Here is a 17,261-nt window from a genome sequence, read left to right as displayed (position 1 = left end):
GACGGCACACTTAAGAGGATCATCGTCTATAGAAATAGCTATATTTTCATATGAAGCCGAGTGAAGATAAACATTACATAAAAAATTAGAGATCGGCGTGATCTATAACTTTGTAGTTGACAAGTTTCTGATTTAAAGCTATTTAGAGTCCCAAATATTGTTTTAATTTTCTATAATTTGAACTTTAATTTTAGACTTTTTTAATAATCTCGGATGTTGACATGGTCTACATAACAGTTTTAGTTCTCAATGCTATGTACAACTTTGTAGTTGAAATATTTTTATTTGATAAGTTTTTAATATAAGTCACGCACATTTTATTTAGAGTCCCAAATATGTGTTAGAAATTCTTGAACTTTGAAATTCAATTTTGGCCATGATCAATACCTAGTTTGTTGTGTTCGACGCGATATACAACTTTGTTGTTGATAAGTTTTTTATTTAAAGTTGTTGAAAGCCTCAGTTTTGTTTTGGTAGTTGAGTGACAATTAGTGGACAAGGATCATCTTGCTACTAGAATTGAGTAGGAGGCTTACAAAATAGTGTTAGGCAAAGTAATTTCTATTAGGATATCATTTTATACTAACTACTTTGATTTTGTGTTGTGCATTTGGTAGATAAATTTTTAGGCAATTCAACCCTTCTCGACATTTAGATCCTTTCAGTTGTTTAGAGTCTCATATATTTATTTTAAGTTCTTATATTTGAATTGATTCAAATTTTTTATTTTTTTCAAAACAATCTTAGACGAACACGCCCTATATTAAAATTATAGCGCTTGACAAGTTCTAAAAATTTGTAGTTTTTTCATTTGATCTTTTAGCAGTCAAATAATTAATTTAATATTATAAAATGTTAATATAAAAGAATAGCATCCTATATATAGCGATAAATTAGTGTATGGTGTAGCGGTGGAAATGTGTCTAGTAATACACATCATGGGTTCAAATCCTAGAAACCTCTGTAAGTGATCATTAACACAAACCACCTAACAAATGTGGATGACTTATCCGCTATATAAATAAAATAAAAAAATAAAAAATAGCAGTCTGTATAGTTAAAATATCTTATTATGATCCTAAATGCATCGGTGAGAGTGGAAGTGTTGGCTCGTCTGCTTACTCAGAGAAGTGCTACTGTTCATCTTTTATGATCCTAAATTCATTGGTGGGCAACAAATCAGAACCGATGGTCGTCCAGCAGAGGCGTCTCTGACAATGCATGATCAGATGGCTCGACGACGCAGGTCGACGGTGGTGGCACCTAAACGCATGGTTGGGGCGTGATCTGACCCGGTCGCCTCCACAATGGTACGGTGGCCAGGCACGGTCTAGCAGCGGAGATCTAGACGATGAAGGCCGACCATAGAGAGGAGGTAATTAAGCGATTTGTTGCTACGACCCACGCTAGAGCGACGATGATGGTGTTGCTCCCGACAGAGATCAAGCTCCCTAAAGGCATGGGAAAGCAATATCTCGTAGCTTAGAGCAAAACTTAAACTCATGATGCCATATAGGAGGAAAAGATTTGGTGGGATAGTAGACTGTGTTGCTGAGCCTCGTGATCAGATTATACTCATAAGAGTATTGTTTAGAGGCAAGAAACCTCCTTAGAGATAAGAAAGACAGGATTATCCGATCCTAATTCTACGGTGTCGGGAGATATTTCAATATCCTTGTGGTGCCTGGTACATTTTTGCAATTTTTAATCTAACATACAAAATACTCCCTCCGTCCCGTAAATATTGCAATTATAGAGTTTAAATTTGTCCCAAAAATTTTGCATACATAGGTGCTATACCGTCATAGTAAGCTATCACATTAAGTAGGACCCACACAAGACCGACTGGCCATTTGTTTTTCTCACGGATGTCTCTTAAACGCTTTGCATAGCTCGTCGTCACGAACCGAAACCGGTATGTACTGTCACTCTCTCTGTCTATGCATCTGAAATCTTTATATAGGGGCAGCATGGTCATTTTACACTTACCTTAATTTGCTCCTCAAGTTCTACAATTACAAATTTTTTGAGACAGGGCAAGTAAGTTTTAAAAAAGTTACTATACTCAAAAGTAAAATTTTGACTCAGCTATGCCAACTTAGTATGGTAGCCCCCTCCAAAGGAAAAAAATAACTTGGTATGGTAGCCCCTCATTTAAAAAAAAGAAAAAAACAAGAAAAAACTTGGTATGGTAGCGGCTGGCCAGCGCCCAGATCACTGGAGGCAAATTTTGAAGAACCCGGTCCTTCCTGGATCGTGAAGGAGCTTGCTCCTCAAACGACACGTGTGTCTAACAATCTCAAAGCACATGTATCCCCTTTGCTCCTTCCATTCTATTTCCTATTCTCATCTGACGACGTTACTTCCACGTTAAGTGAAGCCGTCGAGCACCAGCAGGGCGCAGTCATCGTCGGCGGCGAGTAGGCAGAGGTGGAGCGGGTGCGCGGGACGAAAGGAAGGCGAGACGAGGGAGACCAATGGCTCGACGCTCAACGTCGTCGCCGACACTGCCGGCCCTGACGGTCTGCTTGTACGAGCATGTCACCGTCCCTCACCTGGACCCGTCCACATGTGAAGCTGGGCCGAGACGTGGAACTCGAGCCCGATCCAGAAGCACAAGAGTGTCTGGTCCGCAATGGGCCTGTATCCGCTGCGAGCCCAAGAAGGAGGAGTAGATAAGAGAGAGTGGAGAGGAAGAAAGGAATAATTCAACTTGTATCAGATAACTCTAGGTTTCTAAGCTTTCCTCTGTAACCGGACCTCTGGCCGGCCATCCCCTATCTCTATTCGTCTCCGGCTCCGGCCGATTACTGTGTACCTAACAGAGCACTTAGCGGCGACCAGCATGTAGAAGGCCAGGTTGACGGCGCCGATGCACGCCAGCAGCCAGTAGAAGTCGTCCAGCCTGCTGCGGTTGAGGTCCTGGGCGAACCAGGTGGCGCGGTCCGCCGCCGTGATCACCAGGCTGCTCAGGAAGCTACCGGCTTTGAAGGAGGTATTCATTTGTATCACAGGAACGGACCGATCAAAGCCGGTTTTGATTTTTGAATCGGGCAGTAACAGCCCTGTGGATTGTGGAACAAACGCTCTTGATGCGGTGATTTCGTGCTCATTCCTCAGGGCGGCCATAATGGAGCCCGGCGCTGGCGAGCAAGCTTGCGGGCCCTGGCGGCTGGCGACGGTGACCCAGGTGGAGGAGACGAAGCTGGTGCTGGCGATGGTGCCCATCTGGGCGTGCACGCTGACCTTCGGCATGGCGGTGGCGCAGGTGTCGACCTTCTCCATCAAGCAGGGCAGCGTGATGGCGGCGCTCAGGCCCGCACTTGGAGAGCGCCGCACTTGGAGCTCCCGCCGCCGTCCATCTTCGCGCTGTCGGCGCTCGCCATGATCGCCATGGTGCCGGTCTACAACAAGGCGCTGGTGCCGTACATTCGTCGCCGAGTGCCTACCACAACCTCATAACTGTGTGCCGCTTCTGCTGTTCTGCAATGCCCGAGAGCAGCATGAGCAAGGACGTGGTGCGCCGCGCACGCCAACTATTCGATGGAATGCCCGACCTGTATGTATAAGAATGTGCCAATCCGCTGGTGCTCACCAGCCACATCGATTCTGGGACAGGAACGATGGAGCGAGGGCCTGTATCTTTTTCATTTAATGTATTACGTAGTCATTGTTTTTCATTTACCACTTTGTTAGCTTGCTTGGCGCTCTGTAATTTAGTAATATACAGCAGCAACAACAACAACAAAGCCTTTAAGTCCCAAACAAGTTAGGTAGGCTAAAGTTAAAACCCAGCAGAAGCAATCAAGGTTCAGGCACGTGAATAGCTGTCTTCCAAGCACTCCTATCTAAGGCTAAGTCTTTGAATATATTCCAAACTTTCAAGTCTTCTTTTATTGTCTCTACCCAAGTCAACTTCGGTCTTCCGCTGCCTCTCTTCACGTTACTATCCTGGCTTAGGATTCCACTACGCACCGGTGCCTCTGGAGGTCTCCGTTGGACATGTCCAAACCATCTCAACCGGTGTTGGATAAGCTTTTCTTCAATTGGTGCTACCCCTAATCTATCACGTATATCATCGTTCCGAACTCGATCCCTTCTTGTATGACCGTAAATCCAACGCAACACGCATTTCCACGACACTTATCTGTTGAACATGTCGTCTTTTCGTAGGCCAACATTCTGCACCATACAACATAGCAGGTCTAATCATCGTCCTATAAAACTTGCCTTTTAGCTTCTGTGGTACCCTTTTGTCACATAGGACACCAGATGCTTGCCGCCACTTCATCCATCCTGCTTTGATTCTATGGCTAACATCTTCATCAATATCCCCGTCTCTCTGTAGCATTGATCCTAAATATCGAAAGGTATCCTTCCTAGGCACTACTTGACCTTCCAAACTAATATCTTCCTCCTTCCGAATAGTAATGCCGAAGTCACATCTCATATACTCAGTTTTAGTTCTACTGAGTCTAAAACCTTTGGACTCCAAAGTCTCCCACCATAACTCCAGTTTCTGATTCACTCATGTTCGGCTTTCATCAACTAGCACTACATCGTCCGCGAAAAACATACACCAAGGAATGTCCCATTGTATGTCCCTTGTGACCTCATCCATCACTAAGGCAAATAAATAAGGGCTCAAAGCTGATCCTTAATGTAGTCCTATCCTAATCGGGAAGTCATCCGTGTCTCCATCGCTAAGGCAACTAGCACTACATCTATAATTTAGTAATATGTGGTACTAAAATTGCACATACACATTTTTATATTACATACTAGTACCGAGCGTGAATGACCTTACATGTCATGGATTCAAATGCTGGTGACAAAAAAAGAAAAGGCAAGCACAAGCAAATATGCTAAAATGGTCGATCATCGATGGCGTAGCAGTAGCTGGGGTGCCCTGCCCACGCAGCTGCTCGCGTTGGATGACGACGAGCAGCACCGGCACCCTTGGCACAGCTCGAACGCGGCTCGTACGACACATCGCCTCTGCCTCCGTTGTCGCCGCCGCCAGCAGCTCGCTCGACGATGGCCGGTACACCAAGTTCTTCACCGGCACCTACTCCTCCGCCTCCGGTGATGCTGACGGTCTCCTGCTGTGCTGGACCGCTGCAGCAGCTGCTTGCCGCGCCGCTGCCTCGGCAATTCCTTTCGATTTGATCACCAGCGCTACCTTGAAGGAGCCGCATGAAGCTTCCACTAAAAGGGTCACGGAAGAGCTGTCCGCATGTTCAGTCTCTACCATCTTTGACACACACACATATATAGAGAGTATTAGATATAGACTAAAAAATAATTAATTACATAGATTATGATTAATTTGCGAGATAAATTTTTAAACCTAATTAGTTTATGATTTGATGATGTGGTGCTACGGTACATGTGCTAATGACGGATTAATTATGCTTAATAAATTCGTCTCACGTATTACTAAAGATTTATGTAATTTATTTTATTATTACTATCCAAACACTTATTTGTGATATCCGATGTGATACCCCTAAACTTAAGGCACTGGATTTAAATTAGGCAACATATCATGTACAAACCCATCAACATGTGCAAACTTAGAAACTACCGATCAGGATCCATGGATGGGATGAGGGGGTTTAAGCGCAAAAAAAAAAGGACAACAGGTGAGGGGCTTAAATGTAAAAAAATTCCACCTCTCACCCTATTTATTGGATTAATATCGAGCGACTCTGCACGTTAGACGTTGCCTTTAAACTAAGCCTTACTTCTGTCGGTGGATTTGGTTGAAAGACTGCCGTTAACGCTCACGGCGTCCCTACTCGCTAGGATCCTGATGGCAATGGCTCCGCTGCTTTGAGATCGATGAGGATTTCAAGGTGTCACATAAAGAAGCCGGGTCTCTCAGACTAGGAAAAGACAGGGTCTGTTAGAATTTGCTTCCGAACCGAGATCACTGCCCTGTCAACCGCGCGCGTGGGGGCTGCGTCTTGCTCTTGGATTCGGATGGCTCACGGCGCCGTCACGCGACGACGTCGGCAGCGGCGCGTCCCCGCTGTCCCTCCTGCATGCTTGCCACCCAGCTTCGCCTCGCCACGCGTCTCGTGGCCCTATTGCGCGCGTCCTACGGGCCACGGCGCACCCACGGACATGAGTGGCAGCGCTCTCCCGTCTCCCGATCGAGCGAATCGCGCGGCACCTACTATAGCTCGAAACCTAGGTGTGGGAACTCGGAAGACGAGGTCCTCTTCTCTGCCGCCCGCCTCCGCGCCGTTCGTCGTCGGCAAGCACCACCGCGGTAAGCCACCAACCGCCTTTCGATCGCCGGGCTCCATCGCCAAGCTATCTCGCCGCCTCGTGAGCCAACCGACCTCCCATCCAGCCGTCTGCTGCGTAGCTTTGGTTGGGATCGGATCACGCCTTTGTCGGGGGCGACACTCTCAGCTTGGTGGATGGATGCTCGACGTCAAGTGCCGAAGGAGATGCGCAAGGGGTTTGACTCAGCTGTGCTGCTCGTCTCTTGGCGGATACGGAAGGAGCGCAACTCTCGTGTCTTCGACAATGCGGCCTGCACAGCGGCCCAGGCAGCGAGGAAGGCGTTGGAGGATGGGGACGAGTGGATAGCCACGGGCTTTACGGCGCTCTCGTCGATCCCGGTGGCTAGGGCTGGATATGTTCTGGCTCGGTTCGGTCCAGCTTGAGCAAGGCGTTGGAGGATGGGGACGAGTGGATAGCCACGGGCTTTACGGCGCTCTCGTCGATCCCGGTGGCTAGGGCTGGATATGTTCTGGCTCGGTTCGGTCCAGCTTGAGCTGGCTCGTTAGGCTAACGAACCAGTTCGACTCGGCTCGTTAATATTACGAGCTAGAGGGGCAGCTTAGCTTGGCTCGTTAGCGAGCTCGAGCTGGCTCATTTAGCTCGTGAGCTACTAAAAAATATGACACACATGTTTATAATATACATGTCATAATAATTTTAGAATGTGACGTCCACTATTATGCAATCATACATGATTAATACATATTATGTTCATCAAAAATATCAACTATGCAACATAGCTGGTTCATTCATGATCCATGCAGTTCCAGCATACTTACTAGTTGCTTGCCACTACAGACTTAGAAAAGTCCATAAATTCAATGTAAGCATCATCATCTTCTCCCTGTAAAGCAATCCATAAATCAACATTTAAGTACCACAACAATTATAAAATCAAAATTCATATGAAACAGCTGAAAATAAAGATTACATATCAATGAAATAGGTGTACACTTCCAGGTCAACATCATCATCTTCTGAATTCATGGTCGTGGGTTGATAGGCCTCGGTTCGTTTGAGCTCGCGAGCTGGCTCGTTAAAACAGTAAGCTAGACTTCCAGCTCAGCTCGTGAAAAAGTTAAAACGAGCCGAGCAGATCCGATCCGGACACGAGTCGAGCGAGTTAGCGAGCCGCGAATATTTTGTCCAGCCCTACTGGTGACCATGGTGGTGTCGTAGTGGTCCTTTCTAGTTGTCGCAAAATCCTTCATCATGTAGAACATTAAGCTAAGCGTGTGGTCGCTTGTAACGGTGCCATCGAGGCATCTCGCCTTTGGATGGCTTCGAACTCTTTATGCTATTTCTTCTTAATGAAATATACGTGAAGTCGTGTTCTAAAAAAAAACATCAATTAGTGCCTTCCTGAACCTGCTTCGTGCTTTCTACCACTCCAAAGTCCAAACAAGCCAAAGGTTTGAATAAAGCTTCCCAGAGCTTACTGTCAATAAGATAACTGTCACTATTGTGCTGCTCAACATTTCCATATAAGAAAGCACTTTACTGTGTCCTCGATCTACTCCTCTTTCACCCGTAACTCTCCGTAACCATTTGCAGGAAATAGTGTAAAGTTTGTTTTCGTGAGACCAGTTGGCAAAGTACTGTGGCGTGATGGATGGAGCTTAAATCAGGAGCGTCTTCATTATTGTAATTGGCACGGTGCCGGACTTGGAGGTCACACTGGACTTTGGAAACTCAAAGTAGACTGCTTGGATCATAACGAGAGAGAGTACAAAAGGCCTGAGTTTGTAGACAGTTGGGTTTCAGTAGAGTCGATCCATATATACTGAGCTTTTGCAGATCATCATATTTTGCAGATCATCATATTGTCCCTGCACAATGGATGGTGTGCGATGCATAGAGCCCCTGACTGCTGGGGATGCTCCGCATAATTCTTTCCGTACCCTTGGACCAACACTCCTGGTTTCAATGGGGTATCTTGACTTCGGGAAATGTTTGGTGGCAGTGGAAGCAGGGTCTCGGTTTGGCTATGATCTTGTCCTGCTCGTGCTGCTTTTAAATCTATCAGCTATTCTGTGTCAGTACCTCTCGAGTTGTATCGGCATTGTCACCGGGAAGAATCTTGCGGAGGTAAGAATTTACTCAGTCCTCTCTTGCCACCGCAAACTGTAGAACTCTCACCAGAACCACAGTGTGGAGATCTCACTGATAAGAATGGTGTTTCCTTAGGATAGGGTGGGCCTACCATAAATTGTTGTATGTACCCGTACTATTGGTGTGTTTTTTTGTGTGTTTATGGGAGGTGTCTGAAAAAAATGCTCATGGAGTAATCATGGTATCCTAAGTGTTGTAGCTATGCTGACATACTTCTATTGAAAAAAAAATGCCATCATATTTCAAAAGAACACATCAGATATCCACATGTCACAACAAAAACTTAATGGCTTGAGGTTTAAATTCTATCTAGAAATATCCCTTTTATTTTACATTTTCTTCATCTATTTTCAGCAGAATCTTCTTCAGATCTTGACTTCTTTCTTGTTATATTTGTACATGAACAAATAGATTTGCCACCAGGAGTATGATCAGAAAATATGTGTTGTTCTTGGTCTTCAAGCAGGACTGTCCTTGTTAACTTCTGAATTGACCATGGTATGTCTACAAATATTTCAAAAAATTCATTTTCTGATGATGGTTTATCTTGGATTTTTATGCTCATGATATACATTTGCTTGCACCATTACAATTAATAGAGCACTTAAGTAGCTCGTACATTTGAAACACTTAACATTTTCAAGGGAAAAACACTTAACATTTGACACTTTTCATATTGCAGGCATCGCAGTTGGGTTCAACCTTGTATTTGAAAGCAACGATCCCATCACAGTCGTATGTTTTACAAGTGTTGTAATTAATATGCTATCATATACACTCTCCCTTCTGGTAAATTTATGTCCCCAAAGAACTGTGTATAAAATTATGACCTGCTCTAAGACTTTTTTATAATGTATTCTGATTCCTATATTTGTGCTGGTTGCAGAACAAGAGGAAGGCTGTAATGTTGAATGCCTACTTATCTGGCTTTACACTTGTTTGTTTTGTGCTTGGTTTATTAGTCAGCCATCCCAAAACCCCTGTTAATACGAACGTAATGTTCCCCAAGTTGAGTGGTGAAAGTGCTTACTCACTGATGGCACTACTTGGCACAAATATAATAGTACACAACTTCTATACTCATTCATCAATTGTTCAGGTAAATTTCCAACATCATGTTCTCATGTTTAGTTGCAATTATCAGATGACACATATGGAGCTACAGTTGGTGCACTTAGCTTTATCAAGCATGCCTTCGATTAAAAGTTTGTCTTATCAATCCTGAATATGGCTTTCGTGGTGCAAGTGATGTTTTATGTTAGGGTACTGAGTGCACTGGTTGTTCTCGATCACCAATTCATCACATGGGTACTGAATGTACTGAGTTGTTCTTGATTCATTCTTTGCTAGTTTGGTCTGCTTTGGCTTCTTGCATCATTGTTAATTCAGATATCATATTATCATGTGTGCAGGTTCAGAGAAGATTTCGGGGTCATGCCCTTGGTTCTCTGTTTCATGATCACCTTTCTTCTATATTATTTGCGTTTTCCGGTATCTTTCTTGTGAATTACATTCTGCTGAGTTCAGCAGTTGATGAGTCCAAAACCACAATGGCCATTAACTTCCAAGATGCTAGACAGCTAATGAATCGGTTTGTTCCTATTAATGTAAGAGCAGCATTCGAATTCTCAAATTATAAGAAATGACCATGGGTTTGGGTTTAGTGTTGTGGCATGCTACTATACCTTGCACGTTTGGATTTTCAACTTTGTGAAATTGTTGTATTATAAGTACATTACCTAATTTTTTGGGTGGACTAAATGGTGCATGAGTTTCAATATGTTACTATGGTCAAGAGGACCTAATTGAAGTAGCACAGTTTTAGGAAAAAGATAGTTCTAGTATATTTTGGGTTCAAGTTATAGATCTTACAAAGCCTATAGGGTGTGTTTGGTTTGAGTAATTACCTCATGCTACATGAGGTCGTGCATCATGAGTTTCTTCAATGAATTTTGGTGGAATCAACCTATTCTTCGTGTATATACATTAGCTTGTGAGGAATGATGAGCTGGTGATGAATCAACCCAATTATTCTACAGACAACTAAAAAAGCAAGGTGAGAGATAATGATAGACCACCATATTACTCAAACCCAACACACGCGTAGTTGTCGAAACAAGTGCTAAGGTTGAATTGGGAGATAGGGAATGTGTTCTAGGGAAGTCACTAGAGACAAACTCTCCTTTAGGCTCACTCCCTGAATGGGGACATAGAGAATGAGTTATAGGAAAACTGTTGGAGATGTTCTTAGTCCTCATAAAAACTTAGCCTCCGCATGAACTGGCCAACGCATGTTCAATAAAGATAGTATCACTTTGAGCTTGGAGTGTGCATTGAAGGATGAAGCTCCTTCCTGAATTTTATTTGGGTTCTTGTATTTTGCAGGTATTTATAAATCCTGTGGCACCAATTGTATTATTGGTGATCCTTCTCTTTTCAGGCCACATCGTATCAATGACATGTATTATTGGTAGTGATGTAATTTCAAAGAATCTCTTCGGCGTAAAGCTGTCTCTTTTTGCGCACCATCTGTTACCTAAGGTTTTTGCCATGATTGCTACTATATACCATGCGAAGGTTGCAGGTTTTGAAGGGTTATATCAGTTACTCATGATCTGCCCAATTATCCAAGCGATGCTCCTTCCTTCGTTTGTGATACCTGTTTTCCGCATTTCCTCTTCGAGATTATTGATGGGCAGATACCGGATATCTCTATATGTTGAAATATTGTCCTTCCTAGCATTTCTTCTAACACTGTTTACAAATATCATTTTCGCGGCGGAAGTTCTGTTTGGTGATAGCACTTGGACAAATGACCTGAAAGGGAACACTGAACTATTCTACTTCCATATATCGTTGTAGTCCTGGTATCTTGTGCATCTATTGGTTTTGCACTGTTCCTTGCTGTTACTCCACTAAAATCAGCATGTAATGAAGCTTAGAGAATGTTGTCTGTGCACTCGTCACACAGAGAAACGTTGGATGCCACTCATCACGGCAAAGCGACTTCTCTGAGAAATGGGGCACATGAAGAAGTTCAGAGGTCCTTAGCCATCCCAGTCCCACGGGATTCACTGAAAGTCCATCAGAAATAATTTTTGTAGCATACCGGTCATCTCAGATCAGCTCTTGATCACGTGGGCGGTTTCTGACGCTACTCTACATGCTACTCATATGTCTAGAGTGTCTCCAACAACGAATTTATATGCACATCTAAACTCAAAATAGGTAGTCTTCAACAGAGAACTTATATGAGAGATATATTTTTGGTTATCTGAGAGGCACAATCCAAATATGGACATCCTCTCTCCTGAAAATCCATTTGCAGAAAAGATTCTCTTTTGGGTCTTGTCGTTGGAGAAGATGTCGAATAGGTATTGAACCTTTTGTCTACAGCGCTACCCAAAGGACGAATAAGTCTTGTATTTTTGGTGTTGTTGTTGGAGATAGCCTAATCCTGAAGCTCACCCTTAGCTCTGACTGTTCGTTTGTCTTATAATCCGTACTTTTCAGCTTGTTTTTTTAGCCGAAACAGTATTTGTCTTTCACAACAAATTAATCGGTACAGTGTTTTGGCTTGTTTTTTCAGCGAAGCGAACGGAACCATTGACTGAAAAGGTTGTGCAAGTAGACTCAGATGCTTGCACGGACAAGGATATTGCAGGGGCCCATGCTCTGGAATTCGAGAAGTCTGCTTCAGGTAAAACACCAATGATCAGTGCAACGAAGAACTATTCCTTTTTTAATCAATCATTATTGTTCTTTCATTTACATTCACACAATGGTCCTTATCATGATTTCACCTCTCTTTGTGGGAGTGAAAGTGTTGGCTTATCTACTTAGGCCTTGTTTAAATCCAAAATATAAAATTTTGGGTGTCATGTTGGATGTCACATGGGAGTGTCGCATGGGATCATTAGCACATGTGTTACTGTAGCACCACATTGTCGAATCATGGCCTGATTAGACTTAAAATATTTGTCTCGTAAATTAGTCGTAAACTGTACAATTAGTTATTTTTTATTTAATACTTCATGCATATGTCTAAATATTCGATGGGATAGGAAGTAAACTTTAGGGAGGAATTAAACAAGGCCTTATTACTCAAAGAAACACCACTGTTTCACCTGACGACTGTGGTGATTGCTGCAAACAGAATGCTTTGTTGATTGCTGAATGAAGCAAATTAATGTGGACAGTGGTGCTGTAAATCAGGTGGTTCCTCTGTAGGATAACATATGAAAAATCACCATGTGTGGAGTCCGCAACGAGGTTCTAGTCTCAACTTGCACATAAGGGGGCTCTTGAGAGTTGTGACATTCTGACATCAAGCGTGAACACTAGCGCTAATAAATCCCTTCAGGCCAAGCAGTCATTTAGGGGCCGTTTGGTATGGCTCCGAGGTGCTTCGGCTCCTATACTGTTTATGCACGGTAGCGTGCCAGAACCGGAGCCGGTGGAGCTAGAAATTCGAGCTTCACTGGCCCTGTAAACAGTACTCGTGCTACAGTGAGAGAGAAAATGTGGGGGAGAAAAACAGCTCTGATACTACAGTGTTGCTACAGTGTTCATTGCAGAGGTGTCAGCCGGAGCCGGAAGTGCCGGGAGCCCGGCCAAACAAGGCCTTAGTGTGGCAAGCTTGGAATTGAAGAGTGAGGTGGACACTGGCAGATCTAGTAGCAGGGTCAAAGGATGATTTCTCTTACCAAGTATGCTTGGGTTCTTGAGGTGATCTTTTTCTCTTCTTACCTGTTTTTTTTTAGTAAAAATAAAGGTACAAACTGTAATCTTCCCACTAGAAAGGCGTGCTTCCTGAGATCTAGATCCATTCAATGCGTTGTGGTTTTTGGAAAGTTTTTGGTTTTAGTTGAGCATCTTGACTGCACATCTTTGCAACTGAATTTGACATTTCAGTAAACAAATTGTGACAGCTAATTGGATCATAGAAGGTTGAGCATATTTCATCTCACAGTGAGAGTATCAACTTCTGTTTACATCATATGGTGAATGGGTACTTGGGTAGTATTGCGTATGCCTTCAGTAGTCATTGGATATACCCTCTATAGTTTTGAACTTTTGATGGAAAAGAACTTGTAGGCAGCTTATACAGTCTTCTTAATGGTGAACAATGCAGTTGTCCTGTTCAAGTCCCTGAGTTATTCGGCTCATTTTCGCTACCACCAGTTTGCTGATCTCTTTGGTTTCCTTTTGATGTAGGCAAACCCTTGATACCTCATTTACCAGTTTGCTGATCTCCCTGGCACGTTCGACCTGGCGCCTCTGAATGATCTTGGATGTGACAAGCACGTGGAGCCCAATGCACTTCAACAAAAAAGAGATGAAATCTTTCTGATGGGACGCTGTAAATTTCGCTTCACCTTCAACTCTAGTGTCTTCGCAGTTTGGTTGGTGAGTCGCTGTTGTTGCTTGCTGCTCGAAAATTCTTAGTCAGGCTCAAACCTCTTTGAGCTTGGTGCATTTACATTGCCAGGTGCCTATGTCTTGTTATCCCTAAATGCCCTGGACAAAACTCTCTAATGTAGTGATGATTGGACCAAAAGTTGGGTGGCCACCATCTCGTTGGCGCGTTGCGTTTCACGTGGTGCCTGCGATGGTTAGCAGCACGAATCTTGGGCCCTTGAAGGAAGCAGCAGCCGGTGCAGACCGTCCTTGGGCGGGCCGCATCTCCTTTCGTGAAGCAGGTGGCATGCGGGAGCAATTGAAGCGAGGACTCGCTGGCCGACCAGACACGTACCGTGCGCGCCTCGGTGCCAGGCGCCCAGGCCGTCCCGGCCTGCCGGGACTCGGCTCGGTCCTGGGGACCTTTTTTTTTTTTTTGCAATTTGGTCTTTTTTTTTTAAGAAAATTTACATTTGACCCCTACAGACGTAAACTCATCTTTGAACACGTCTCGGCGTCAGGACTCATGGCTCTGAAGTAACATGTCTCGGCGCCACAAATTTTGACTCTGAGGTGTCTAGTCGTGCACAACAGGGCATCCTAGGTGGCATTGACGTGGCCGGTACCTTGAAGCCACAGATCTTCGCTCTGAGCTCGGAGACACAGATCTTCATCTTGTTCGTTTGCTCGTATACGATCATGGATTATAAGCCAGAATAGTATTTTTCTCTCACACCAAACCAGCCAGCAGTAAATAATCCACGATCGTTTACGGCCTGACGAACAGGCTGCTTGGCTACGAGCTCGGCACCAAGATCTGTGGCCCTGGCCTCGGAGCCGTGGATCTCGGCTCTGATCTCGGAGCCATGGATCCTGGCGCCGAGCATGGATTCAAAATCTACGGCCAAGTTTTCCTTGCCGAGGCTACTTTTATCTCTTCCTCCTCCCTCTCGGGTTCTTCCTCTCCCTAACCCGCCCAATCTCTTGAATCGACGAATTTGACCTTGGATACTTAGATTTGATCCATATATCTTCGCGAGCAAGGTATCCTCTCTCTCCATATCATTTTTATGCATTGATTTGGTATATATTACGTCTATTTTGTAACCCTAGATACGTTATTACCTAATGTTTGAAGTGATTTTTTATTTTTTGTATTATGTAACGGTAGGATATCAAAGCGTGGTAAAGCTAGTAAGCCAAGATAATCTCTTATCATCGTGTTATATTATGTTTTAATTTATGTGCAACAAATGAAAAAACCCTAGACTTATGGTTTAATGTTCATTGCTTTCGGTTCTTAGAACAAATTTGGTTCAATTGTAGTTATGGCCGGATGACCGGAAATGCCTTCGACTCATTGCCTCTGCCTAGTGGTGTTCCAGTGCCCATGTGCTGGTGCGGTGATCCTTGCAAAGGTAGCCAAGTCTGATGAATAGGACACGTATAGGCAGAGGTATTGGATGTGTGCCAATTTTACGTTTGAGCCTACGCTTCATCAGCGCCACATTAACAAGATGATGAGAAATTGATGTTGTGTAATAATTATTTTATGTCAAATGAAGTCTTGCATGATTTATTTATTTTGTAACAATTGCATTTGTTGTAGACCCCTCCACCGCTCTGTGATTTTAAGCAGTGGATCGACACTGAGATCAAGCCAAAAGACAAGGAGTGGATGCAGAAACTATTACGGTGGGAGGTAGAGGACAAGGAGATGATAGAGAAGAGACGTAGAGAGGAGGCTCTAGAAAAAAAAGCACAAGGAAGAGGAGGAAAGGAGGCGTGTTGCAAGGACGACGAATAGGACGACAACAACAATGGTGCCGGTTCACAGGAGGCACTCTGCAATGATCCATATTGCACCTGCCCTAATCATAGGAACAAGAGGCCTCTGCCGTCACCCTGCCTCCACCACCACCAACAATGGGAGGATACTATTGAGATGGTGCAACATAATTTGCTATGTGGCCACACTATTAGGACAAACCAATCTTTTTAATGGGCCACATTCATATGTTTGTTTTTTTGGTTTAATCACCTAAGGCATGTTAGGGTTAGTCGAAGGAACTATGTACCCTTGTTTGACACATATTCTCGTATGTGCTTGTTGTTTGCTTTAATTACCTAAGGCATGTTAGGGTTAGTATAGGACCTCTGTACCCTAGTTTGATACATGTTATCACATGCCATTTCATGTGTTGTGTGTGTTGAATCAGATAATCCACTACTTCGTTACATTTTATTTGCACTACGTGAGCTTGTTTCACTACTGTCGGGGATCCAATACCGGGGTACCCAATGAGGTGGAACTAATAACCATCGAACGTTGATGCTTCCAGTCATACAAGAACGCAACTACGCTTCTTGCCCGAACGACGGAAGATTGGTTCCGCCTCGCTCGACCCCCGAGGGCTACACTCCGCCTCGCCCGACGGCTAAAGGCTAGCTCCGCCTCGCCCGACCCCCAAGGGCTAGACTCTGCCTCGCCCGATGGCTGAGGGCTGGCTTCGCCTCGCCCGACGTCTGAGGGCGGCCTTTGCCCCGCCCAACGACTGAGGGCTGGCTCCGCCTCACCCGACGACTGAGGGCTGGTTCCGCCCCGCTCGACGTCCGAGGGCTGGCTCCGCCTCGCCCAACGGATGAGGGCTGGCTCCGTCTCGCTCGACTATTGCACCCTGCTCCTTCATGATGACAAGCATAGGGTATGATAGGACATTCGAGTCAACCGCAGTACCGTTGGGACAAGCACTTTAGGCCCTTTTCTGACCTAACAGTGCTCGAATAGTGTTGTTGACATCGACTTTTGTCCCATAGTGTTGTAGGCGCCGCCATCAGCCCTCGGGCGCGGGTACTAACATAGGCATACGACAACCTATACAATCTAAGGAAGAACTCACATCATCTATAGTGATAGGCGTATAGTCATTTCCCCGTCTACTCCCATAGAGTCATGGCTCGGCGCCCTGACGCACCGCACCGCACCGTCCGTCGGGGAAGGATGGGACATGACCACTTGCTAAAACGAAGTTAGAGCCCAGCCCTATTAGGATCGATGAAACATGCTATCCCTAGCATGGTCTGCCATGCTAGTAGGGCATGCTCAAGGGAAAAGGGAGACCCGACACCCTCGAAGGACTTTTTTGCCTTTGGTTTTTCCTCTTTCTCCCATTTGTAACCCCTGCTCCCCCCTTGGTCTATAAAAGGGACGGCAGGGCACCCCACTAAGGGGACTGATCGTTTTGACGCACAACACACAGCTAAGCAGCAACCGAGCTCTTGGTGTCCTTTCAACCTTTCCATCAGAGACTTAGGACATGTCTCTCTCTCAACCGTTTGTACCCCCTACTACGAACCTTTTTTAGTACTAATATCATGAGCAGCAGCAAACTAGACGTAGGGACATTATGCCCGAACCAGTATAAACCTTGTGTTCTTTAGTACACCATCCG

At 44.6% G+C, this 17,261-nt stretch overlaps 1 protein-coding gene across 1 annotated transcript; it reads left to right on the top strand.

The window, feature by feature from the left end:
• The first annotated feature begins 8,133 nt into the window (after positions 1–8,133).
• On the top strand, positions 8,134–11,271 carry LOC136538392 (protein ETHYLENE-INSENSITIVE 2-like). Its single transcript, XM_066530366.1, has 6 exons — positions 8,134–8,385; positions 8,821–8,907; positions 9,085–9,198; positions 9,296–9,508; positions 9,822–10,004; positions 10,795–11,271. Exons 1-6 carry the CDS (start codon positions 8,134–8,136, stop codon positions 11,269–11,271), a joined length of 1,326 nt encoding a protein of 441 aa, XP_066386463.1.
• The last annotated feature ends 5,990 nt before the right edge of the window (positions 11,272–17,261 follow it).

This window comes from Miscanthus floridulus, chromosome 2 (assembly GCF_019320115.1).
Source record: "Miscanthus floridulus cultivar M001 chromosome 2, ASM1932011v1, whole genome shotgun sequence".
Classification (NCBI taxonomy): domain Eukaryota; kingdom Viridiplantae; phylum Streptophyta; class Magnoliopsida; order Poales; family Poaceae; genus Miscanthus; species Miscanthus floridulus.
The sequence above is the reverse complement of the archived record's forward strand: the minus strand, read 5'-3'. Positions and strand labels throughout refer to the sequence as shown.